General features: G+C 41.4%; 1 protein-coding gene across 1 annotated transcript in view; it reads left to right on the top strand.

The window, feature by feature from the left end:
• Nucleotides 1–26,729, top strand: part of EIF5A2 (eukaryotic translation initiation factor 5A2) — a 37,735-nt gene extending 11,006 nt beyond the window's left edge. The window contains exons 4-5 of the mRNA XM_089675493.1: nucleotides 6,851–6,982; nucleotides 23,960–26,729. Of these exons, the coding sequence (XP_089531619.1) occupies nucleotides 6,851–6,982; nucleotides 23,960–24,022 (195 nt within the window). The 3' untranslated portion in view covers nucleotides 24,023–26,729. The remainder of the gene's footprint in view (nucleotides 1–6,850; nucleotides 6,983–23,959) is intronic.
• The last annotated feature ends 626 nt before the right edge of the window (nucleotides 26,730–27,355 follow it).

The following is a 27,355-nucleotide window of genomic DNA, read 5'->3' as shown; positions in this document are numbered from 1 at the left end:
TCTGCAGTGTTAAGTGGGGTATTACAGGGCTCTGTCCTGGAACCAATTCTGTTTAATTCATAAATGATATTGAGGTTGCTATAAATGACTCAATATTTTGCTGACTGTATAAAACAAAGCAGGACAATCTCTTCATAGCACGATATAGAAACTTTACCAGAAGACCTTAATAAAATAAAGGGGTGGGCAACTACATGGCAAATGAGGTTTAATGTTGAAAAATTTTAAAGTAATGCAGGGGGCTAAAATGAGTCCCTCACTAGAGGGAGAACCTCTATGGGAAATCCAGGATGGAAAAGGATCTAGGGTTCCTAGTAGATGGCACTCTGCAATGGTTTGCTAAGCTAGCAGAATGTTGGCATGCATTACAAGTTATTTACTCAGATAAAGCTATAATCCTGCCACTTTATAGAACTCTGGTATGACCAGAACTGGATGGGAAAACTCCAGATGTGGTCAAAGTCCTCAGGAAGAATGTGCTTGAGCTGGAGAGATCCCAGAAAAGGGCACTGGTTAATATGGGAGCTAGAGGGCCTCTGTTACGGGATACTTGTTATGGGATACTTCTCCCTGGAGAAGAGATGCTTTAGTGGCGCTATGACTATATAAAAATCTCAGTGGTTATTCCAACATGAGGAATAAACTATTCAGTCTGAGTTCAAGAAAACAATGGGCCACTCAACCACAAATTTGTGTAGGGGGTTTTTCACTGTCGGGGTGGTAAGGATGTGGAAATCTTCAACAATCAAGTGTTAGCAGGAAGTATTGATAGTTTCAAAAGACATAGATGGGCATCTTGGCGAGCACAATATACAGGGATATGGGATAGGATTTTTTACTTTAACACACCCACACAGGTTTAACTGGATGGACTAGTGTCTTTATTCAACTTTACTATCAATATGTAAATGGCATTCAGAACTGCATACTGAACATGATGTTCAGTGTAAACAAACCCTTAATCAGAACACTTTGGTTATATTTTAAGGTAATTATATGGGACTGCATTGGGGTGGGGGATGAACAGGGCTGCTTTAATTACTGGAAATTTTAAAACCTCAAAATGAAATCTGATTAAAACCCTGACCTCTCCATAAAGTTTGGTGAAATACCAAAGGTCTTAGCTTCATTGTAAAGGACAGAATTTAGTTGCTATCTTGGCCTCTGATCTGCACTTGCCATGGTGTTGCACATATAATCAGTTATGACACCAGCCATTTGAGGGTTCATTTGAGAGCCCAACCATTTGACATTCACGCCATGCCTGGAATTTAACTGCTTTGAGAAACCATTAAATCAATACGTTTAGTTCCACTTTAGCATAGAACAGCTTGGGGATGAATAGTACCTGAAGGGCTATAGGTAGTAGGCTTGGGGGACTCAAGAGGAAAAGTTTCAGCTTCTGTTTTAAGCTCATTTTTAGCTTTATTTTATTTTTATATATATATATATATATATATATATATATATATATATATATATATATATATATATATATAGCAGAAGTGACCCACAATCGAAGCATACTGGCACGCAATGAACCATTTAACCAGGGAATGGTTTGAACCTAGGTTTTCATTACCATGTTCGTGTAAATAATCTCTGGGCTAAAATGGCTTGATAGGTTCTAAGCCTTCCCTACTCTTTAAAAGAAAGTTATATTTTAAAAGCTGTCCATTGTATTTAAGGACCTGTAGTGTTTGCTTTGAGGAAGGCTAGAGTTTGTATGGTCAATCTTTACCTTCACAGTTGAAAGTTATATCAACGGTGACCACACAAGCACTACATGCCTGCAAAGATGTAGATGTGTGGGGTGACACTTGATGCCATGCATGAGGATGGCTGTTTGACTGGCAAAATCACCAGGTTGTTAGATGCTGGTGGAAAGTTGAAGCGGAGGTCCACCCAAAAGAGGAAGTTGTGCTTTAAGGCCTTATCCCCTGCTCCCCGTTAAGGATTGGTGCCTTTGGGGGGATTGTGGAGGGGAATGGGTACCTGATTATGACAGGTACCAGATCCCACTTTACTGCAATCGCTTAAGTGATCAGAAGTGGAAGTTTTTCAGATGTGTTTTGTTTTCCCCTTTTGCTGGAGATTGGAGCTCTGCTTTAAGTATATATTTAGAATGTTTATACTTTTATGAGTATGTTGCCTAAAAATAAAGCCCCTCCATTCACTCATGTGTAGATGGTAATGTTGGTCTACATTTGGGTGGTGCTGACTACCTCCACTGTCTTTCTGGACAGCATGATGGTTTTGGTTTTTGTTTTTTTTCTTTGCCTAGAAAGCATTGTTCCAGAGATCAGCAAATTGCTGACGCAATGCAGGACTCCTGCATGTCAATGTAAGCGCTCTGCCTGTACATTGATTGGGTAGGCGGTTTCACATGGACAAGAAGAATTGGTGAACTACCACAGCACCTTGGTAGTTCATTTAGAACTACAAGCCAACATCCCCAAAGGATGTTGGTACTTGTAGTTGATTCATTCATAGAACTCTGAATGAATGATGCGGCCAAATGGTAAGGGGATCTTCTCCTAAGAGTGCTCGGGCTGCCAAGCCGCTGCAGGAACGGGACCATGTTACATATTCCACCTGTTTTTTTTTTTTTGTGTGGAATATGAAACCTGTTCCCTAAAGTGAACTTATCCTTTAAAATGCAATCCTTTGAAAGGATATCCATATTGTCTGCATTTGAGCTTTGTTGGCATATGCAACTTTTAGAAACGAAAGACAAATTGGTGAGTTAAAGCAGTAAACTGCAGCTAAAAATGCATTGTATACTAGCACATTATGAAGGACTAAATGATGCCCTCCAGCAGCATGCTGTCACTGCTACAGAGGCCTGGTTTGCGAGCTCCGGCTGTCTGGCTGAGCCTTGATGGCGTCACTCCCACATGTGCGCAAGAGTCCCTGGCCATGGCACAGTGCTATGAAGGAACAGCATGGGTATGCCATTCCTTCAGAGTCAATGCTCTGGCTCTCAGTGACTCTCCTAAATGGTGCGGGTTTTAGGAGAAATTAATTTTTGCATGTAGATAAGCTTTGCTATAGGTAAAAATGTGTTTGGGGGGATTTACTACCACTTAAAGGTGCAAATCTTTTAATGCCTAGGCAATGGGGGCACACAAATATTGCCTGAATTTCACATTGGAATGTTCATTGACTCGACCAGTTGGGACTTCTTACATTCCTTCAAGGGAAAGTGACTGGTGTGAGATCAATCTTGGTAACTGTGTGGCAATGTGCAGTAAAGTGTGCCATTTAGCAGTGCACAAGTACAGTTGGCACTGGCAAATCCACACTTGAGAATACCACACTGCATGTACCTTGCTGTGTCTGCATTATTTAACCAGGTCCCGGCCAGTGATTGCAGAGTATCTCAGATGGTGGAGAGATCTGTATGTAAACCATACTGATCTCTCCCCTGTCAGCTCCTGCACACTGCTTTGTATGGCTCTGCATAGCAGAGCCATACAAAGTGGTGTGCTTACAGTGAAGTACTCACAGCCCCCATAGTGAAACTGTACTGTTAACATCTTGGAGATCAAAGGGTTAATTTTTAATGCCCAGTGCCATTAGTACTGTCAGTGCTTTTTATTAGCACTAATCACTGTATTGATGTCAGTGGCAGTCAGTTCCCGTGTCAAAATCCCTGCTGCAGTCCTGCTATAAGTCACCGATCGCTGCCATTACTAACACACAAAATTCCAGCATACATACTGCCATTTGTAGACTAACTTTCACGGAAACCAATTAATTTACACATATTGGGATTTTCTTTTGAAAAGACATGTAGCGGAGTACATTTTGGCCTAAATTTTTGATGAAATTGGTTTTTGTTTTTTTTCCCTCTCAATGGTCTCTATTTAAAGCTGAAAAAATAAACCGCACAGGCGATCAAATACCACCGAAAGAAAGCTTTGTGGGGGGAGAGAAGTAAATGTCATTTTAATATAGCATTGCATGACTGTGCAATTGTGTCAAAGTAACGCAGCGCCCTATTGCAAAAAAATGGCCTGGTCAAGAAGGGGGGGGGAAATCCTCTGATGGGCAAGTGGTTAGGAAGGTCTGGCTGTGGTGTCAGTCTACATTTGGGGCCTATTCACACAAGTTCATCAGGCTGCTTTACTTGGCACAAGCCTAATACAGTAACAAGCAGAAATCCATGGTTTCCAATACTCACATCATGCTATAGTGTTTTTTTTTTGTTTTTTTTTTTTAACCAGTCTATTTTTGCCGTGGCCTACTTAAAACTGAGTTCCATCCAAAAGGGGAAGGTCTGCTTTAACCTCTTGCCGACCGCGCATAGCCGAATGACGGCTTCACCGCGGCCAGCCAGTTCTGGGTGGACGTCATATGACGTCCTCCCAGAACGCGCTCTCCTGCGCGCCCCAGGGGCCGCGCACCCGGCGATCTCCGTGATCGCTGTGTCCTACGGACACAGCTGATCAAGTGATGTGGTAAAAGGCCAATCACAGCGGCCTTTTACCACCTGATCAGCGGTGTCCAATGACACGCTGATCAGAGGGAAATGCAAGTGCCGGTTCTCGGCTGCACTTTCCTCACACTGTCAGATCGTGAGGAAAGTACTGCCGAGAACCGGCAGTTAGAGCGGGGATCGGCACTGATCAGTGCCCTGATCTGTGCCCAGCAGTGCCACCCGCAAGTTCCGCCCAGCAGTGCGCCCACTAGCTCCGCCCACCTGTGCCCAGCAGTGCGCCCACCCACCAGTGCCGCCAGTCAGTGCCACCAGTCAGTGCCCAGGGGTTGTGCCAGTCAGTGCCGTCTGTCAGTACCCATCAATGTCACCTATCTGACACCTCATTAGTACTGCCTATCAGTGCCCTTTAGTGCTGCCTATCAGTGCCGCCCATAAGTGCTGCCTCATCAACGCACATCAGTGAAGGAGAAAAAATGCCTGTTTGAAAAATTTTATAATAGAAACAAACTTTTTTTTTTTTTCAAATTTTTTGCACTTTTTTATTAAAAGTGCAAAAAGTAAAGCGCCCAGCGGGGAGTAAATACCACCAAAAGAGAGCTCTATTTGTGAGGAAAAAATGATCAAAATTTCATATGGGTACAATGTTGCATGACCGCGCAATTGTCAATCAAAGTGCAGCAGCGCTGAAAATTGGCCTGGTAAGGAAGGGGGTATAAGTGCCCGGTAGGCAAGTGGTTAAAGATTGGTCCCCCGCTCCCCATTAAGGATTGGCACATTGAGGGAGCGGGTACCAAAAATTGACAGGTACTTGCTCCCACTTCCGCTGTGATCGGAAGCAGAAGTTGTCCTACCCTCCCTCCCCATAGTCTTGTGGGACACGTAACCGGTCTCAGACGAAGTGGCCATTCAGGAAGCGCAGCGCTACTCATGCATGCTCAGTAAGCACCTGGCTGTGAAGCCGCAAGCTCACAGCCGGGTACCCACACTGAAGATGCCGGCACCTGGAATATAAGTCAGCCAGTAAAGCAGGCTGTGGCAGGGGGATTGTGGGACAGGTGAGTGGATGTTTTTTGTAGTTGCTGACTTATTTTTTTACGGTGACACCACTTTAACTTATTGCTAAAAAATCAATCTAAATGGGGGGGCTGCTTACTTCACTAAGTGACTATAGGTTCCTTTTTGAGGAAAAACACAATGTATTTGCCCAGGTTGTAACAGTCTCAGGATTCAATGCACCCAAGGAAACTTGCTCTCATCTGCTTATCTTTGCTTATCCCACCCACCAGTTAGATTAGTGGAAATGCTGAGATTTGGCAGCCTTTGCTCTCTTAAATGTGTATGACCTTATGTGGTGTCTGCATTGTGTTGGGTTGTTTTTGTCTTGTGATCCAGCCTGTATCACCCTTCTGTCTTGGGGTCTCTCCACTCTGGATAAGCAATGGGAGATGCCTTTTTGGAAAGCATTGTCAGTCTGGGGCGTGGGTAGTTAGATGTATTGGCAAATGGGTGGGCATGTCTAACAAAACCACTAACACTGTTTTGAGAACTGTTACAGCAATGTTTTTATGTAAATAAACACTCCTGTTTGAAATGTTTATTGTCTCAACCCTCTAACTGCAGCTTGGTGTGTTAAAGGAAGTTGGGGGATGGGGGGCTGAAGATGAATATAGCCACTATATTGAAGATATAGTAGGCTGCAATATATTTTGTTTTTGGGTTTCATACTGTTAAGCTTTGACTTGCTGGATTTAATGTGTAGTGTTCTTATGCTGGACTTAAAGCAGTGTACGTTCAGTAGAAAACTGAGCAGGCAGATATGTTTGTATTGCAGAAGAGGAATAGGGGGTTGTTTTACTAAAACATCTGGTGCTTCTCTGCATAGAAAACAATCCGCTTCCAGGTTTTAATGTCAAAGCTTAATAGAACAAGCGGAAGTTGATTGTAGAATTTGGTGCAGCTGTGGTAGCCACTCTCCACTTTTAGTAAATCTCCCCCATAGCATGTCCCTTCTGCAATAAAAAAATGGCTGCCTGCAACTGCTCCTGGAGTGGCAGCCTCTCCTAGGTAACCTCCCCTTTTTGGGTTTGCTTAGTACTGTGGTCACTCAGTCCTGGTTTACCTTTATTTGTTTACTTTCTATATTTTCTACCTGTCTTGCGACACTAGAACTGCAACATGAATTTTTTATTTTTTTTATAAGCCAGCTTTATCTTCTATATTACACAATTTGTATCTAACTTGGTATGTTGAAATTGTACTATATGGGTATTGCACTTTTGATAGTTGAAAGTTTTTATGGAAGAAAAAAGCTACTTGTTCAGTATCCGAAATCTTTATTAGTTCCACTTTAGTAGTGTGCCTTATGCATGTGTTTTTTTTTTTTTTTTCATTTCACCCACTGTACAGCTTATTGGCATATATGATGGATACCTGTCCCTGCTGTGTGACAATGGTGAAGTTCGTGATGATCTCAAGCTGCCAGAAGGAGACCTGGGAAAGGAAATAGAAAGTAGATATGAAGCTGGTGATGACATCATGGTAAGTTAATGTCTGCTTTGTTTTGCTGAAAGTGTCCCCGTGGGGCAGTCGCTTGTGGGTTGTACTAATGACTATTGATACTAAAAATGAGGGACAAATGCAAACACTAGTAGATGAGGAAACGTTAAACACTATATTGCCAAAAATATTGAGACAACCCTCCAAATCATTGGATTCAGGTGTGTAAAATGAAGCACCTAGGCATGCAGACTGCTTCTACAAACATTTGTGAAAGAATGGGTTGCTCTCAGAAGCCTGGTGAATTCAATCCTGGTACCATGATAGAATGCCACCTGTGCAAGAAGTCAATCCATGAAATTTCCTTGCTACTAAATATTCCAGTCAATGGTTGGTGGTATAACAAAGTGGAAGCAACTGGGAACAGCAACACCTAAAATGAGAGCTGGGTCAGCGTCTGCTGAAGCATACAGTGCACAGAAGTCACCAACTGACTGCAAAGTCGATGACTAAAGACCTCCAAACTTCATGTGGCCTTCAGATTAGCACAACCGTGAGAGGGCTTAGTGGAATGGGTTTCCATGGGTGAGCAGCTGCGTCAAAGCCTTGCATCACGAAGTGCAACAGTCAGATGCGGTGGTGTAAAGCATGCTGCCACTGGACTCTATATCAGTGGGGACATGTTTGCTGGAGTTAAGAATCATGCTTCTCTGGCAATCCAATGGACATGTCTGGGTTTGGTGTTTGCCAGAATGGTACTTATTTGACTGCATTGTGTAAAGTTTGGAGGGGGGATTATGTTGTAGGCTGGTTTTTCAGGGGTGGTCCTGGCCCATTGGTTCCAGTGAAGGGAACTCTTAAGGTGTCAACATGCCAGAGTCCTCACCTAAACCCAATGGAACACTTTTGGGATTAGACTGCGAGCCAGGCCTTTTTCATCAGACATCAGTGTTTGACCTTACAAATGGACTCCTGGAAGAATGGACAAACTAAAACCTTGTGGACAGCCTTCCCAGAAGAGTTAAGCTGTTATAGCTGCAAAGAATGGGCCAACGCGCTATCAAACCCTATGGATGAAGACTGGGATGCCATTAAAGCTCATGTACGTGTAAAAGGTGGGCACCCAAATACTTTTGGCAATACAGTGTCGTTTTGAACGAGAACAGCTATCAAAGGTTAGATTCTCCACTTCACTCAGGAAATGAATCTGCTCACTTCTGTCAGGTCCTGAATATCATTCGGGGGAAATGTCTACAAGCTTGCAGAAACTTGACTTGTTTTCACGCTTTTACACCATTGTTCATGCTAATGCTAAAAATCTAGTCTTTAATTTTTAAACTGTTCAATTTCCTTTTCATATGAAATATTGAGCTAGAAGGGTTTTAATTTTCATAGGTTTAAACCAACAGTGCATTATTTCCTCTTTATCGCAGTTTTGTGAATTTGTCAAGCTTTTATAAAGCTTATATGCCAAATTGATGCCCAAGACTAAAATGTTCATATGCTACTTCTGTGGGCAAAAATCAGCCATAGTAGAAATAAGGTTATTGTGAATCTGACCATAACTGCAGTTAAAAACTGAATGGTCTAAGTACATTTAATTGTTTGTACAGCAAAAGGGTACAATGGTAATAACAGAATCTGCTTGTGTGCGGTTTAGACATGAGGGAGTGTAATCTTATAACTAAGGGTCCATGCACACTAGCTTGAAGAAAAAGCTGCTTATAGAGTAGTTTAGCGGAGTGGGTTTTTTTTTTTTTTTTTTTTTCCCCCCCTACCTGTAGAAGCAGCAAATGTTGTCCTATGTCTGTGCACATTAAGGCTGTGTTCACACTGATGCGTTGCGGAATTCGCAGAGTTATCTGTGCGAATTCCGCATCAGAATCGCACCCTGTTCATGTGAACTGATGTGGGTGTGTACAGGTGAAACTCGAAAAATTAGAATATTGTGCAAAAGTTCATTTATTTCAGTAATGCAACTTAAAAGGTGAAACTAATATATGAGATAGACTCATTACATGTAAAGATAGTTCAAGCCGTGATTTGTCATAATTGTGGTGATTATGGCTTACAGCTCATGAAAACCCCAAGTCCACAATCTCAGAAAATTAGAATATTACATGCAATCAATAAAACAAGGATTGTACATAGAACAATATCTGACCTCTGAAAAGTATAAGCATGCATATGTACTCAGTACTTGGTTTGGGCCCCTTTTTGCAGCAATTACTGTCTCAATGCAGCGTGGCATGGAAGCTGTTAGCCTGTGGCACTGCTGAGGTGTTATGGAAGACCAGGATGCTTCAATAGCGGCCTTCAGCTCTTCTGCATTGTTCGGTCTCATGTCTCATCTTTCTCTTGGCAATGCCTCGTAGATTCTCTATGGGGTTCAAGTCAGGAGAGTTTGCTGGCCAATCAAGCACAATAATTCCACAGTAGTTGAACCAGGTTTTGGTGCTTTGGTCAGTGTGGGCAGGTGCAAGTCCTGCTGGAAAATGAAGTCCGCATCCCCATAAAGCTCGTCTGCGGAAGGAAGCATGACGTGCTCCCAAACCTCCTGGTAGACGGCTGCATTGACCCTGGACTTAATGAAGCACAGTGGACCAACACCAGCAGATGACATGGCTCCCCAAATCAACACAGACTGTGGAAACTTCACACTGGACTTCAAGCATCTTGCAGTGTGTGCCTTTCCATTCTTCCTCCATACTCTGGGTCCTTGGTTTCCAAATGAGATGCACAAGGTGCTCTCATCAGAAAAGAGGACTTTGGACCACTGAGCAACAGACTAGGTGTGTTTTTCTTTAGCCCAGGTAAGATGCTTCTGACGTTGTTTGTTGTTCAGGAGCGGCTTGACAAGAGGAATATGACATTTGAAGCCCATGTCCATGATCCGTCTGTGGTTGCTCTTGATGTACAGACTCCAGCCTCAGTCCACTCCTTGTGAAAGTCCCCAACACTTTTGAATGGCGTTTTCCTGACAATCCTCTCCAGGCTGCGGTTATCCCTGCTGCTTGTGCACCTTTTTCTTCCACACTTTCCCTTCCACATAACTTTTCTATTAATGTGCTTTGATACAGCACTTTGGGAACATCCAACTTCTTTTGCAATTACCTTTTTGAGGCTTTCACTCCTTATGGAGGGTGTCAATGATGGTTTTCTGCACAACTGTCAGGTCAGCAGTCTTTCCCATGATTGTGAGTCCTACGGAACCAGACAGACCATTTAAAGGCTCAGGAACCCTTTGCAGGTGTTATGGCTTAATTGGCTGATTAGTGGGATACTTTGAGCCTAGAATATTGCACCTTTTCACAATATTCTAATTTTCTGAGATTGTGGATTTGGGGTTTTCATGAGCTGTAAGCCAAAATCATTACAATTATGACAAATCACAGCTTGAACTATCTTGCTTTGCATGTTATGAGTCTCTCATATATTAGTTACACCTTTTTGTTGCATTACTGAAATTAATGAACTTTTTGCACGATATTCTAATTTTTTGAGTTTCACCTGTAAGTTAACACCCTGAAATCGGTCTGTAAAAAAAAAACTGATGTGCACAATCATATCGAATAGGTGTGAATACCCATGCGATCCAATTCTAGTGCGGACCCAAAAAAGGATCCTGCACTTTTTTTTTTTGTGCGGTGTGATTTGAGCCATATAAAATATATGGCTCCAATCGCACCGCACACAAATCGCATGTGATTTGCACGGGGGTGCGGTTCCTGTGCGAATCACATGTGATGCCCCGCACTAGTGTGAACCTAGCCTTAGACATTTGGGGGGCATATATTATCCTTAGTATTTAGAGGCAGAAAAAGCCTTCCGTCCTGGATTTTTTTTTTTTTTTCTTTGAGCAGTTTTCAGGCAGAAGAAAATTTAAACTAGTGTACAAAAATGTTCTAAGCTTTATGCTTCTAGACCTCAAGTGTGCAGCCCCCTTCCCTATACTTGAGCTTGATTGTGATCCAGCGCTGTACACGAAAGCCTCTAACTCTCCTGGGTCTCTCCCTATTCATTGGCTGAGACACAGTAACTGGAGTCATTGGCAATCACAGCCTGTGAGGCAGGGTCAGGGCCAGCTGCACTGTCTTATGGGCATAAAGGGAAGGCTCAAAAGCAAAGATGCATGTGTCCCCAAAGCAAGCGACTTACTCTGGAGGCACTTGGGATTGGCCAAGAGTGCCAGCAAAGGACCCAAGAGGAGAATCGGGGCTGCTCTGTGCACAGGAAAGTATGGGGGGAAAAAAACGAAGCCTTAAAACCACTTTTAAGCCCAGTGTGCATGGAACCCTTAAGATAAATATTTTCCAAAGTGAAGTTTGGATACTGCATTATTGTTAAACATACATGTGTTTGTGGTGACGGGTCAGGGACCACTTGAAATATCTGAATAATCTGAGTACAGTTTTTTTTTTTTTTTTTTTTTGCAAAAGGCTATTACTAAAACTATAGGTTGTATTACTATTTGGCCATCTTATACTCACAAAACAGTCTTTGCAGATGCACACCTTTATGGAAACTATTTCCTGATAAAAGTAAAAAGTGGCTCCAGACTAAGTGCAGCATTAAAATGGTAGTTTTTATTGCAAGGTAAAAACGATGGCAACTCACTAGAAGTGAAATTTTAGATGGCATGTCACCCTGGATGTTGTCCCGTGTGGATCCTAGGAGCTGGTGGAGAGCAGGCAGGAGTAAGTGTTCAAGAGCTGATAGCTGGAATGGAACTCCTAGGTGTCTGTAGCAGCTGGCCGCTGGAGGGGAAGCAGCCTGGAACGCAAATGGGGGCGGACGTGACGTCAGACGTTGGCACGTGGTGACGTAAATTGGTCTGACGTAAATTAGTGACATTTCAAAGCTGCGCTTCTTCCTCAGACCTAATTGGCCAGTGGAGGTGGCCATCTAAATAGTGGACTAGAGGGGCGGGGATGGCTGTGGTGTCTCTAGAGTCCACGAACATACTTAAGGGGAAATGGCGATTCGGGGAGCATAACCAAGCACAAAAATATATGGTAAAAGGACGGGTAAAAGAATGTATGGAAATACATAAACAATTCATAAGTTACAAAATAACATTGGAAATATAAAATCATGCAGTATATATACATTACAGGTGATGGGGTAATTGATAAAAAGTATTGATAAGGTGGATAATGCCTAAAAACAGATGACCACAAGTAATACAGAATTCTAATTGGATATGATTATAAAATTGGAAAAGATACATAGTGTGTGTATATAGATGGGAAAAAAAATTGCTAAATTATATAGGTTAATGATAATGAAACCTAATGTACATAATAGAAATGTGTAGAAACCAATATGAGCCAATAAACATAAAAAATATACCCTATAATACTTACTTACCCACCCCGATATGAGAAAAAAGGGTTGGGGAAATATAATGGAATCTCTAACCCACCCCGATGGAGAAAAAAGTGGATAAATTAGAAAGTAGCAACCTGAAATATGTAAGGTAATAGAAAAATATGGTATACATCCAAATTGGTTCCATTAACTAAGGTCAATCAAAAAAAACCGCATACAGCTTTAAAAACACATCACATATACTATGTGTGTGTTCTTAAGACCAGGAACAAGTACAGGATAAAAGCAAGAGAGAACTGGGACCCTAGCTACCATGTAGAACTAAATTGTGTGGATCTCAATCTCCTCGTTTAAACTTTTTTCGGGCAAGGGTGAATATCCAATAAGTTTCCTGTCGACACAGCTTTTGAAAGTGCTCTGCCTGGGGGAAACAATCGTGTATGGACTCAATAACCAAAGCATGTAAATCTGAGGAGGATTTTGAGTGAAATTCAGCAAAATGGTATGCTGTTTTTTTATTAATGCAATCATCTACTAGCCTGTGGTGTTCACCAAATCCCTTTTTTCTTAAGGTCCTAATGGTGCGGCCCACATATAGTAGTCCACAGGTGCAAGATAAACCGTACACTACATACATCGATGAACAGTTGTGGAAAACTCCAATTCACAATGGTGCTCTTGGTTCACAATGTCTGCGGGGTACCCCTTTTCCACAAATCTTTATTAGAAGGCTACAAAATCCAAAGTATTTTAAAACAAAGTGCAATTATGGCACAGTCTAGATCCTACTAGTTGGGACTATTTATCCATCTAGGATGATGGCAAAGGACAATTCTGTAGACTGCGTCATAATTGCACTTTAGACTACAAAATCCGTCTCTTAAAACAAATTTGCGGAAAAGGGGTACCCCGCAGACATCGTGAACAAAGCCTGTCTCGCTTATCTGATTCTATCCCTCCACCTAAGCAACGCACATTGGCACCTAACATTCGTTTTGTCACCCAATACCACTCCTGCCATTCCAAAATGGAGGCCATTATGAAAAAACATTGGCCTATTTTAAATCAAGATCCACACCTTTTAAACCTGCCATGCTATCTGTTCCCAATTTTGTGTACAGAAGGGCCTTAAACATTAAAAAGAGGATTGCACCCAGCAAGTTTTTGTCCCAACAATTCACCAGTACTGTAGCAATTGTGCACACAGATATGGACAACGGTCATCCATCTTGCTCACGATTCCCCATCTTGTATCATTCCCTCTCCAATCCCCCTCCCTCAGGAATGTGGTGTGTGCTGGGTTCATAAGGGCATCAGGCACAGCAGATACACTTCATGGTTGTAATCCCAGTTAGCTGGTGCCTGGGTGTCTGTTAGCGTCTCGCTTGGAGTTGATCGTAAAGCTATAAACCAGTCCTTCCCTGGACATGAAACACATTCCAGAATAGCCGTAAAACATACATCCCATTTTAAAAACCTTTTCATAACTTAAAATGGGGAATACATACAATCAAACAAAGCATATATCCGGATAGCTCAGTTTAATGCGAGTCGCCTGATATCTTACACCCCTAGATTAAGCCTACCCGAATGCAGAAAGCGATCTCTTTAACTGTCACAGGTAGAAATGTCATCTGATATCTAAACGTTTAGCAGATGATTCTGCATATTATCCTACCAGTGGATAGGATGCTCCATGTACCTATGGAAGATTATTGACCATGGTATAAACATGTGAGGAATTTAGTCATAGCAGAGTTCCCCGCCTAAACACCCTCCCCCAAATGAGGCAATTGGTTCTCTGTTTTAAGGAGACGCTGGTGGACTAAAAATTAGGCTGTCAGGCCTGATAGAAGTTGAAGAGACCTCCCTTTTTAACATCAGGAACCAATTTTGGGAGAAAAGGTACCCTTTTGCTCAGGACCCTTGAAGCTGCAGGATTTCTGCAAGTATTCTACCTCTCTAAACTTCTTTGTTATCTCTGTTGTGGTATTGCTCTGTCATCTTTTTCTGTAAATATTTTTTTTATTGCACCATTTTGACCTTTTTAGTAATAAATCCTATTATCTGAAAAGTGAACTTTCTAAAGCACTTTAATGCAAACTAAGAATCCCTGTCTCTTCTGCATACATCTGCCTGCGGTGACAGTGTGTATACAGACTTATTCAAACATAGTATTACTGCTAAGATTGGCAAGTTTCCTCCTCCGTACAAAAAGGCGGTGGTGGCAGTGTGCAGTGTTAATTGCGTAATTAACCTGACCCAGTAACAATCGCTCTCAGGCTGCGGTACATAGATTGTGGTCCATTAGCTGGAAAATCTTTGTGCAGGGTGCAGCTGAGTGTGGTATTGTTACGCACATGACAGCGTGGTTTGGTGATTGGCTAGTCCTTCAGTCACAAATTGGTGAAAAGGGCTGTGGGTCTGACGCCGCATCCGTCACAAGTACTACTCGTAGACCCACCCTAATCCTGTTAGTGGGAATGTTTCGCTGCAATAGACCCCTCTGCCATACATATGCTCAGGTTCACCATGGTCAAAAATCTTTCAATGCCAATGGCAAGACCTACACTTTTTTTTTTTTTTTTTCTTTCCACAACTGCTAATCTATGTATGTAGTGTACTGTTTATCTTGCCCCTGTGGTGTACTATATGGGATGCACCATTAGAACCTTACAAAAGTGATTTGGTGAACACTGCAGGCTAGTGAATGATTGCATTACTAAACACAGCATACCACGCCATGTTGCTGAGAATCCTCACTAGATTTACGTGTTTGGGTTACTGAGTCCATACCTGATTACCCCAGGCAGAGCGCTTTCAAAAGCTTTGCCGACCGGAAACGGTGAATATTCATCCTTGATACCCTTGCCCCCAAAGGTTTAAACGAGGAAATTGAGATCCACACGAGCATTTTTAGTTCTACGTGGTAGCTAGGGTCCCAGTTTTCCCCTGCTTTTATCCTGTACTTGTTCCTGGTCTTATGAATATACTGTGTATATATATTTTTTTTTAAAAAATTTAACCACTTCCTGTCTGGACACTTTTACCCCCTTCCTGTCCAGGGCAATTTTCAGCTTTCAGCGCTATCACACTTTGAATGACAATTGTGCGGTCATGCAACACTGTACACCATATGAATTGTTTACACTTTGGTTTTTTTTTTTTTTTTTTTTTTTCCAGACAGCTTTATTTTGGTGGTATTCACTGCTGGGATTTTTTTTTTTGCAATGTAATTGAAAGTCCGAAAATTTTGAAAAGGTTTTCTTATAAAATTTTGCAAATATGTCAAATCTTGGCCAAAATTTATTCAGTTATCTCTTTAGTAAAAAAAAGCCAAATTAGTTTTATAACCAAATTATTTTTAAATTTTTTTTTTTTACATTTATTTTTTATATTTGTTTGTTTTTACATACTGTCACCCTACCATGGTGACACTATTAGTGGGGGGGTGATTTGGATTTTTTTTTTTTTTTACACACTGATTGCTTTTACACCCATATATGATGTAAAAGCAATGATTTCTTTCTGTCTGCATTCTTACAGCCATTGAGAACTACTGAGTGAGCCGTTATTGGTCACAACTTGTCACATGGTACAAGGCTGTTGTGAATAGCCTTGTACCATGTGACACCTGTGATCATTCAGATTTCACACGTAGTAAGCAATGTCACAAGTGACATCTTGCTTACTACTTTGCATTGGCCAATCTGATCACATGATCGGGACCTCGTACAGAGGTCCCATCCGATTGGTGTTTCACTGTGTCCGGAGGACATAGCGGGTACCGGATCGTGGTGCTGCGCGCTCCCAGGGAGCGTGCACAAGCAGGGTGCGGGGAGGCCGTTTATAAACGGCCACCTGACCCTGCAGTGCCATCGGACGGGAGGTGGTTAACCCATTTTGAACCTTTTTTTACCATTTATAGTGGTGTTTTAATTTATTTACCTTAGAAAAATATGGTATACATCCAAACTGGTTTCATTATTAATTGCCTTGCATATTTCAGGTTGCTACTTTCAAATGTACCCACTTTTTTCTCCATCTCCAAAATGGTTGGGGAAATATAATGGAATTTCTAACCCACCCTGGGTTAGTGATTTCATTATTTCCCCAACCATTTTGTCTCGTATTGGGGTGGGTAACTATATATTATAGGGTATATTTTGTATTAGGTTTATTGACTCATATTGGTTTCTACACATTTATGTACATTAGGTTTCATTCTTAACTGCTATACATTTTTATTCTATTAACAATTTTTTCCATCTACATACACTTTTTTTTTTTTTTTTTTTTTTTTTTTTTCCCCCCCCAACATTCTAATCCTTTATATCCAATTGGCATTCTATATTGTGGTCATCATGGTTTTTAGGTATTCACCTTATCAATATTGATCAATCATTACCCCATCACCTGTAATGTATATACTGCATGATTTTGACATTCACAATGTTTTGTAACTTATGAATTATGTATTTCCATGCATTTTTACCCATCCTTTTACCATTCATTTTTGTGCTTGGTTATGCTCCTCGGATCGCAATTTCCCCTTAAGTATGTTCGTAGGGTCTAGACACGTCACCACAACCATCCTCACCCCCCTGATCCCCTATTTAGAGGGCCTCCTCCACTGGCCAATTAGGTCTGCAGAAGAAGCTTTGAAACTAGTCACTGCCCAATTTGTCACCACGCTTCAACGTTTGACGTCACGTCCATCCCGGCGCCATTTGCGTTCCAGACTACTTCCCCCTCCAGCGGGGGAGACACCTAGGAGATCTGTTCCAGCAGTCAGATCTTGAACACACTCCTGCCTGCTCTCCACCAGCTCCTGGGATCCACACAGGATGATGTCCAGTGACATGCTTTCTAAAATTTTACTTCTAGTGAGTTGACAGTTACCTTGCAATAAACCTACCATTGTAATGCACTTAGTCTGGCGCCCCTCTCTTCTCTTCTCTTTCCTTGCTTAGAGTCCAGCTTTACTCTGTGGGTGCTGCCACTGATGCTGCTGTCCATTGTCCACTGCCTATTGAACTTTTTGCAGTCCATTTCCCACTCCCTTCCCCCTATTCCACTTTTCACGTTGGACTTTATTAATGCACTTTGGACTAAGTAAATCCATTTATACCTCCAGCGCCAAAGATTTATCTATTTTGACACATTTCCTAATGGAAGGGGCCACTTTCAGCAGGATAATGCACACTGCAAAAACAGTTAGAGTATTTTGAGGGGTGTTAGTTGAAGTTGTTGAATCCTCCAAATTTCTCCAGATCTTGATGCAATTGAGCATCTGTGGGATGTGCTATAAAAACGAGTCTGATCCATGGAGGCCCCACTTCATGACGTGCAGAACTTAAAGAACCTGCTATTGACTACTTGGTGCCTAATGCCACAGCATTCCTTCAGGGGTCTAGTGGTGTCAATGGGTCAGGGCTGTTTTGGCAGCAAAGGGGAACACATTATTACATGGGTGGTCATAACCTATGGCTGATGTCTAGCCACAATGTAACATTTTAAATAATTCTCATTCAAGGGATGCAATTTGAGGATAAGCAACCTTGCGTTCTACTGCCTTCAGAAGAAACTGGACACTAGGCACATAAACTGAAGGCCCCTTGAAACTGACCTTTCCCCCTCCTCACACCTGCTTAGTTCTGTTAAGGATTATTGGGCATCTATTTTCCCATCAGCTGTAATTTTGCTTAAATGGATGATTATTCACCAGCTTCTGGTAGATTATAGGAAATTGAGTCTCTCCAGTAAGCCAACAAGTGCAGGGGTTCTATGTTAAATATACTAGTGTTCTTTGGTCTTGCAGTCAGCAATTACAAACTTGTATGTTCCAGTTAGCACCAGACTTTGACTTGGGTCAGTATTTCCTGGGGATTCCTTGTAGAGTCATGAGACCAGAGCTCTGCAAGTTCACCTCCCTTTGCAAAAAGACTGCTAATCACACAGCGATTTTTTAGTGTTGGGTACTTTCTTTCCTTGCTTTGCCAACCCTTTGGGTCCAGTGTTTCCTTTTTAATTTCACTGAAAGGCACACTTTTTTTTTTTTTTTTTTTTTTGTTCTGCATCAGCATTCCTTTGCTTGTCAGGTTTAAGTATCTCCACTTCTGTGTCCTTGGGAATACATGGAGGCTAAATAGGATAGACTTCTCTAGAGTCTTTTTGATGCCCTTCACAGGGGATAGGAATGTTGGGGTGGGGGGATGCCTAATGGCTTTCAGAGATTGGTAAGCTTTCATAGGTGCGTGGGAGGGGTTATTGAAACATTACAGAAGTTGGTTTTTGCTTCATTTTTCCTGTCTTGGTAGCATCAGGGGGGCCTTTTAGCCTTTCAGGTATGGTTTAAACAGAGGTTTCAATTTTAATGGGGGAACAAAAAAAATCAAACTGGTTTATTTGTGAACCTCAAAGGCATTCATTTTTTCCATCAGTGACTACCACTATCTGTGCTCCTTGCCTTAGGCATTGCCTAGGCCTGAGAGTATTTGAGTCTGGTGTTTCAAGTCATGAACCTGGATGTTTTTTGCTGCTGAAGATCTTGCTAAATGTGAGCTCCAATGGCCATTGCAGTATGGACCTTGGAAGGTTTAGGGTAAATAAAGGTAATCTAATCCAACACATCACTTGGCCTGAAAAGATATCCATGAGAAGGCCCACCAAGCACTCCAAGGTATTCCTACCTGGTTTGGCAACTTGACTGTCTTCGTGCAGAGTTGCATGCAATTGCTGGGATTGAGATCCATCTTTTGAGGCAGTCTGTTAAATTTTTAACACAGCCATTCACAAATGATTAAAAAGGGGAAAGTTACTTTTCCCAACACGTTACAAAGTGTTTGTAAACCCCCAAAAAATCATGCTTCTGTTTTAGCAATGTTTTATCCTTTCCCCATAGTATACCTCGTTGATCCTACCTGTTCCTGTGAGTAAACTGACTGCGGCAATTATGGCTGATCCATAACAGCATGGTCAATTTTTCATGCTGTTCTGTATGCAGTGTTTCTGTATCTCCCTCCTTGCCATTTCCATAGTCTTATAAAGCTGCTCCCCTCTTCTCCTGCCTTAACTCAATTTGCAGCTGCTCCTCCCCTCCAAGGTCCGCATATAGATTACTATGCACCAAAGAGAAATGGGAGTTTATGGCTGAGACTTGACAACTACTTTAAGATAACTGGGTTACATTCTTGTATAAGTAGTTTGTGAACATGAAGTGCCCTTTGATGTATGATAAAGGTTAAGGGCAATGATCACTTGGGGTGTAGGAAGAATCAAGTGCATTTGAGCCCTGTAGTATGGACTGATGAGTGCCTCTGTGGTGGAGCCTTGTGGCAGTCTCTACCCTAACAGTGTTCCCTTTGTAAGCTGAAATTTACATGCAGAGCAATAAATACACCAGTGGTATTCAAAAGGGATAGACCAGCAAGTGTGTGTAATGTTTGGAATGGGGGGAAGCTCAGGGATCCTCTGTAGAGGTCTTCAAGGTGGAAATTGCAGGGGCTGTTAGACACAATACTGCAGCAGGCTTTCTGGTGGATGCATTGAGCACTGAGTTACCATCAAGTGTGGGGTCCTTCTACAAGTCACTTGGTTTGGCTCCTAGCGGGCATCAAAATGTCCTAAATCCTTTCCAATTTTCTTTCAAAAAGTGATGTATGCTGTTTGTTTTTCACCACCAAAAATTATTCTTAGCTGTACCCCATGAAGAAACCTTCATGCTGCAACACTTCTCACGGATTAGTCTAATCAGTGGGATTTATCCTTTCTTTGGACTTTCTCCTGCGAGTCAGGCCTATGTGCTTACTTGGGGATGCCACCTGAATGTTCTACCACTGTTCCCTGTGACTAAACACCACAGCAAAATGAGACATCTTTTGGGTATCCCACAGCTTTCAGTGCCTGACACAGGACTGCTTCTTTCATCTTAGATCTGCCCGCAAGTGACTCTTGCTTTCTTGACTTAAGTGCATAGCCCAAGACTCTGGTTCTGTTCCCTGCAGATTCTTCTGTCTTTTTAAGAAGCTCAAGCTCCTACCTGTAGCTTTAGGCTACTGCAAGAACAGGTTGACAGACATGCTGCACCTTTTCAGCCCAACACCAAATTCTGCTGCAAGAACTCTACTGCTAAGCCTGGGTCCAAGTCCACATTGCCAATGATGGAGCACCTTACTTCAAGGGGGAGGCGAGAGAGACCTGTCTGGTCTTCACATCCTCTTGGTCCTGGTACATTCTGGACACTTGGAGGACCTTCGGAACCCTGAGTTAAATTTTGGTCTGTACCTTGCTTCATGCCTTGGAAGGAAGGTGATGACTTCACCTGGGCTTAGATTCCCACCTACATGATTGAATTGTACGGGGGGGGGGGGGGGGTTGGCAAACATGTCCACTTTGACCCCAGAGAAGTATTGAGGATCGATTCTTTTGCACCAATTGGTTGTCTAGTACAAGCTGAAAGGACATGTTCGGATAGGAAAAGTAAATCCTGTTAAAAAAAAAAAAAAACTCCAGTTTGGTAAGTAATTTGAGGGCCCAGAAAGAGGCAGATCTAATTTTGGCTTGGTCAGAACTTCACATTTTGACCTTAACTGCTGTGCATATTGTCAGTGTGGGAAAGTTGACTGGCAAACTTCCTCAGTTGTGAATGGGTATTCAGGGCAGTGGTCTATTCACCTTGAGGGGTTTACAGGACCTCTGTTGCAGTTGGAGAATCTGGATGTGGACTACCTGGTGGCAAAGTTCAGCAATAATCTGGTCCTGTTCATTGTCGGCATGAAGGTCCTCCTGTAGTAGTGAATGTTGACCTCATGGGATCAGTTTACTGATTTACACCTTTTCCTCTTTGAAATGTGGAGGGCATTTTGATCCTTTGTTACTCAAAACTGGTGCAAGAGAATGTAGACTAAACTCTGTGACCTCTTCAGACCTTTGAATGACTGGTCTACTACCTTGCTTCTCAGTTGCTGGCTTGCTTAAACCCATGTCCCTTAGGGAATGGGGCTTATTGGAGTCGGTCATCCCCAAGATTTGACTGGCCTGCAAAATCCTTTCTTGAAGTACAGGACACTGTTCCCTCCCCTTATTGTGATTTAGTTTTTGTTGCTTGTTGGGGGTGTCCTAAAGGCGTGCTAGCATCCAATCGCCTGAAGGTGACGGCACCCAATTTAGTAGGCTGAGTAAGTCTGGGTTCTACACTGTATTCAAGGGCCAGTGCTACCACTAGGCAGCTGCCTAGGGCACACTGCTGCCAGGGGCGCTGCCATGTGTGTTGCATTGCTGATCAGTGGCGTTCGCCTGCAGCTGCTCATAGCCTTTTACTTTAGTGATTCTACCTTCCTCCGCTAGGGTGGAAGGCGTGGCTGTAGCCTGGCAGCAGGAGGTGATTCAACAAAGGTGGCCGAGGACACAGGCAGCAATGGGAACCCAATGCACAGGCAAGCTTCAGTTTTGTTTGTATACAATGTATAGCTGTATCTCAGTCTGTGCCTCCAGATATACAGCACCTTTTTTATACTGTGAACATGATCGCAAGCACAGTGAGATGCTTCCTGTTTTTTACCCTTGTTTGAGGGGTATTAAAGATGTGCATCTGAGCCACACTTTTACTATCCCCCACCTACTCCATTGTGCTGCAAAGGCACTACCACTGTAGTATTGCAATAGCGGCAGGAAGTTCACTTGACTTCACCTGGGCTTAAAGATTCCCACTTACATGATTGAATTGTACTAGTGGGGGTTTGGCAAAAATGTCCAATTTGACCCCAGAGAAGTATTGAGGATCATTTCTTTTGCATCAATTCAGTCCTCTAGTTCAAGCTGAAAGGACATGTTCAGATAAGAAAAAAAATCCTATTCTAAAAATCCTCCAGTTTGGTAAATCGTGGTTTTTACTTGTTTTAGGTACATTAAGATTGCCAAAAATTAAGCTAGGTTGGGATTTTTTTTATAAGTAGATCTATAAGTCTAACCATGTTTATAAACATTCTTAGGATGCTTACTAGACCATATTTATTTAACTTTTTTTTTGTGATTGGGGGAGGGGAGAGGAGATTCTGCTTTGCTTTGGGGTGAGTAGTATAAAGACAGCGGGGGAAATGTGTTCCCATTCACTCAAGCAGAACTGGCAATGGAATGTAGAAGCAAATCTGGCTACAGAACCACTGGCATGTGAGTTGGCACGGTGTTCTGATCAGAAAGCTGATGGCTGCAATCACCTGGTGAAGCAAGCAGATTTCCCTCTGTAGAATTCAAGTCGAAACTTATTTCCCCCATGCAGTGTGGGCACAGCCAAGTGCTTTTGTCTCGGAGCTCAGGAAAAAGCTGTACCTGTAAATTCTTCTGGAAAACTGTGCTCCCCATCCCCCCCCCACATCCAGTGGTACACTGTTTCTGTTCACAAAAACCGGTATTGGGCAGCACAGTGGCTAAATAGTTGGCACTTCTGCCTGGCAGTACTAGGGTCGTTGGTTCGAATCCCAACTACGGCACCACCTGCCTGGCAGTTTCATGTTTTCTACCACTCCAAAGGACCTGCTGGTAGGTTAACCTCCCTGGCGGTATGCTGATTTTAGATTTTTGGTGCTGAAAGCGGTACCATTATTTTGCATGGAAATATGTAGCTTTTTTTTTATTGTAGGCCTGTAATTTTTAGGAATAACTGAAATCTGTCCGAATAAGTCTAGTAAACATTCCGGATATGATAAAATTTGAAACACGAAATTATAATTTAATAAATCATAAAATATAATTTTAATATAATCAATCCAAAACCACTGAAATTTGAAATATAGCACCAAGTTCGCACATCACTGAGCAGTCGCAAAATCGTTTTCAATGTCTGGCGAATTTCACCACATTATCACTCAATTCTGCAAGTGGTTCTGATTTACTATCGCTGTTCTGTAGCCGGTCTAAAACCGCTTTTGACCTAAAAGGATGCTTTTTGGACGCCGTGGACTTCTCTAAGATTCCAGGCAGAAAACAGTCAAAATGCAGGCAGGGCACAGGACAAAGCAGTAGGGACCAAATGTATGTGAAATGCTTTAGAAACAGCAATGTTTTACTATGTTATATTCGTTTACAAAAAAGTTTTTTAAATTTGCTGCTGCTTCCGGCCCCCATACGTCCTGACGTCGCAGGGACCGGAACACTGATGCCGGCATTGGCCAGAGGAGATGGCCAGGGACGCTGCATGGGAAAATTATTTTGCCTGGAATTCTTTAAATTGGTATGACTGCAATGTTGGATCAGGAATGTAAATGTGTAACCTTGTAGCAGAAAAATTGTTCTATTCTTTTCAGCTTCATAGTTCTTGGTGTCTTCATTGATCTTGCTCTTGTGCCATGTTATAGCGGTGATAAAAATTGACGTAAAACCAAAAACACTGTTCTCAATATCTCATAATGGGGAAAAAATGCAACTCATTTGGTAAATAAGACCGATAAAAATACTGCATGAGATTATTTTAAGAAATTAATGCAGCTGTTAACCTGCTGAGTTGACCAGAGTTCTTATGGGCCGAGAAATGCATTCCCTTTCACAGTGAGTAAAGTGTGTGTGTGTGTGGGCATCCAAATAAGTGTCATGGTCTGGTTGGCAAATTTTTATAAAGCTCTTCATGGATAACTGGCAAGTATACAGTGGTGCAAGAATGAGGCTTATAACTTTTTTCTTTCTCTTTTGCAGGTCTCGGTTTTGCAAGCAATGGCTGATGAATGTGCAGTAGCCATCAAGCCCATTACCAAATAAACAGGGATCCCGAGGCTCGAGCTATCTGCTCAGGTCAAGATTAACCACAGATCTTAAATTTGGTTCTGATTGTCACCAAAGCTATGGCCTTCACAAAAACCTCATTTTTTTTGATTTGTTTGCAAATACTGCTGGAGTCTAAATTTTGGTTATGCAGTCTAACTGGCAATTTCCAAAATCACTGCAGTTTTAAACTTCAGTACTTAAGTTACCTTTAACATAAATGTATTGAGTCCAAATGAACAGATCAAAAACCTCTTTAGTGGAGTTCAGCATCTGTTTACTTGTGATGCATACTTTAGATCAAGCTTGTAATGAGTAAAAGTATCTAAAAATGATAAAGGTAATTTTAGTGTAATGTTAAGCCAACTTTGTGTTCTGCTTAGGTTAACTGAAACAAATATAAAATTTTCTTTTGCATGTTTGAGCATTTGGAACTCCCAAATGCATTAACTTAGGACACTTCAAAATAGTGATTTAGGATTGCCAGTTGATGCACCACTTTCCTTCCCTTCCTTAGAAAAGAACTACTCCTGGTGGCCATGTGCAAGTAAATTGTATTACCTCTGTGCTCTCCTGCCAACATGTTGGCTTGTATATTGTAACTTTATCAAAATGGTGTCAAAGCCTGCCCACAGGCACATGGTATGTTGGGTGATTCTACACAGCAGGCATACATGGCACAAAATGAGGATTAGAGTTGTAAATGCTACAGATTTTCACTCGAGGCCTTTGTCATCCGACTGAAAAAAAAAATAAAGAAAATGCAGTTCAGTTGCTCTTTCTTTTATTGTATTTATCTTGAAATATTAAAGAAAGTAAAGACCTTCCCAGGAATTGGTTTGCAGTGCTTCCAGTGTGATTTCTTTTAAATATTGAGAATCTACTTTTTTGTAGCACAAATATGGATACTGGAAATTGGATCTCAGAGTGCTCATCTTGCCTGGCTTAAAACTGCCAGTAATGGGAAAACTGTGTAATACCGAATTGCCAATTTCAGAATGTCCATGCTTGTTTATGGATTCGTTTTTTCCTCAGTATGAATTTGCAACTCTAAACTAGCAGCCTCTGTGCTGCTGGTTGTCATGTGCACATTATGGATATGTAGTCATCATGAATCATTGCGCAAACCTGAATTGTTACTTTTTCCTTTGGACTAACTATGTATATAAAGATTGTCTTGTGCCTCCTTTTTCTTGTCTTATCTGTCTTACATTATACACACTTTAAAAGAAGTTATTTACAGGATCTTTCTGTATCCCAATATGTAAATCTGGTGTTGCAGTGCACACAACTTAATTACAAAGGGTTTCCAATTTTTTTTCTCGGTACTGCAAAAGTAATTAAAGCTTACAGAATACACTTGAAATTCATAGGAGTAAAATGCACTACTGGGATGCTGGCTAAACTACACTAGTCAAACGTGTTGTTGCCTGGTATTGGGAATACCCTTCAAATCTGTCAGTGTAATGCAGACCAGTATTGCATCTCATTGGTGTGAACACTATGGGCCTATATCAATGTCTGAGGGAAATTCTTTTTATTTTAATTGTAAAATAAAGATCTGATTATTGGTCACTGTATAGGGAGACCATTCTTCAGGCACTTTGACAGTCTCTTGTTGAATCATGATCTTGCTGTTAATTTTTTGCACTTGCCATTGGTTGCAACTTCCCCAGCTTTCATGCTTTCAGATTTTACTTTTTCAGGCTGCAATTAAGTTTGTGATTTGCTACCTTCATAATTGCCTTGAGTACTGCTGTAAAGGAACATAATTTTGTGAACTTGGGGTTTACAGCCATACTTGCATTATCTGGTGAAGCTGAGTTTGTTCTGCCTTTATGCCCCTGACATAAGTAACTTTTTGTTGGGGTTGCCATTGTGCACTTTGTTGCAAGTCTTGAGGGCAATTTTTAGTGCTTGTGCATGAGGATCATACATTATGCATCAAAATAACTTATAAATATATTGCTCTGCACTAGCTCAAATGTACATGGCACTAAATGGCGTTTTAATTTTGACTTTAAAAGGACCTAGGGTGGTGCATAACTAGGATTTGAGCAATAAATGCGACTTATTTCACACATAAACATCCTATGTTTCTAGAATATACAGTATTGCCATGCTTGTAATATAAATCTAATGTTAGAAATTAAATTAGTCCATGGTATCAAATAGATCCTTTTTTATGAGCTATGTTATAGATGGCAGCATATCTTAGTTTATTTTGTGTGTGAAGTGAGTAGATAGTAGTATGGCGGGAGATAACAAAGGGTGGTGACTACATGAAGTTTTGTGCTTTTGCAATGTTTTCTAGTCCTTTAATGTCAATAGTTTGTCTGCATGCTCTAGCCCAGACATTGCAGTTCACAAGAGGGAAAAACCAAACCTAAAACTTTGCCCCTCATTAAGTCCTTAAGTTTGCAGCAATACTCACATTGATATACACCTTTTTAATAGGTTCTGTAGAAAACACACTATGAGAGTAAAGGCTCAGTCTCAAACTAATGGCAGGTTTAAATATTGTGTTGGGTTTTACATTTCACAATGTACAAAAGTCTAGCAGCCTTGTATATTTTGCATTTCCCTGTAAAGTAAAACCTTCATTGGTTAGTCAGAACATGTAAAGTTTCAATTGTGTTACTAGGTTATACAATTGTGAATTGAACAAAGTTAATAAGATCAATAAAATATAGGTGATTTCTGATGTCTTTAGTCATTTTTCTTTAACCTTGCTTATATGATAGACCGGCTTGAAAAATGTGTTCAGATTTGGTCTGTTTTTTATGCTGGACATTTACTAACGCTAAAATGTTCTATATACTTGAAACCACTACAGATTGACCTGGTCTAGCTGTAAGTAGTGGTCAGGTTTGTGCTACTGTAATTTTAGATTTTGTTCATGCAGAGGTGATAGTTGACAGACTTGGGGTGAGTATACATTTTGCAGTTAAATGTTTGAGAACAGCAGCTTTAAGTTTTTTACTACCCAGCCTTTTGCTTTAAAATGTTACTAAACCCAGTACCATGCAGTCACTATTTCTGCTCTCCCACAATATACAGAACATGGAATTTGTTAGACATGCATTTCTTTTGAATTTTGTTTGTTGCTATTGTCTCTCAATGTTACAATACACCTACAATTTGATTTTTAGATTGATCATTGCTTTATGAGTGGGCAAATGTTCAAAATCAGCAGGAGCTTAAATACTTATTTCCTTTACTGTATGTTAGTAAATAAAATGGCTAAAAACTTTTTCTCATCAGCAGTTAGCTCAGTCTTTGAGCTTCCATCAGTCTGTCTAATCTTGTAAGATTTCATTTGCATGTGAC

This window comes from Staurois parvus, unplaced genomic scaffold (assembly GCF_062004578.1).
Source record: "Staurois parvus isolate SC_StPar_1 unplaced genomic scaffold, SC_StPar_1.0 ptg000155l, whole genome shotgun sequence".
Lineage (NCBI taxonomy): Eukaryota > Metazoa > Chordata > Amphibia > Anura > Ranidae > Staurois > Staurois parvus.
Note: the sequence above shows the minus strand (reverse complement) of the source record. Positions and strands in the feature narration are given on the sequence as shown.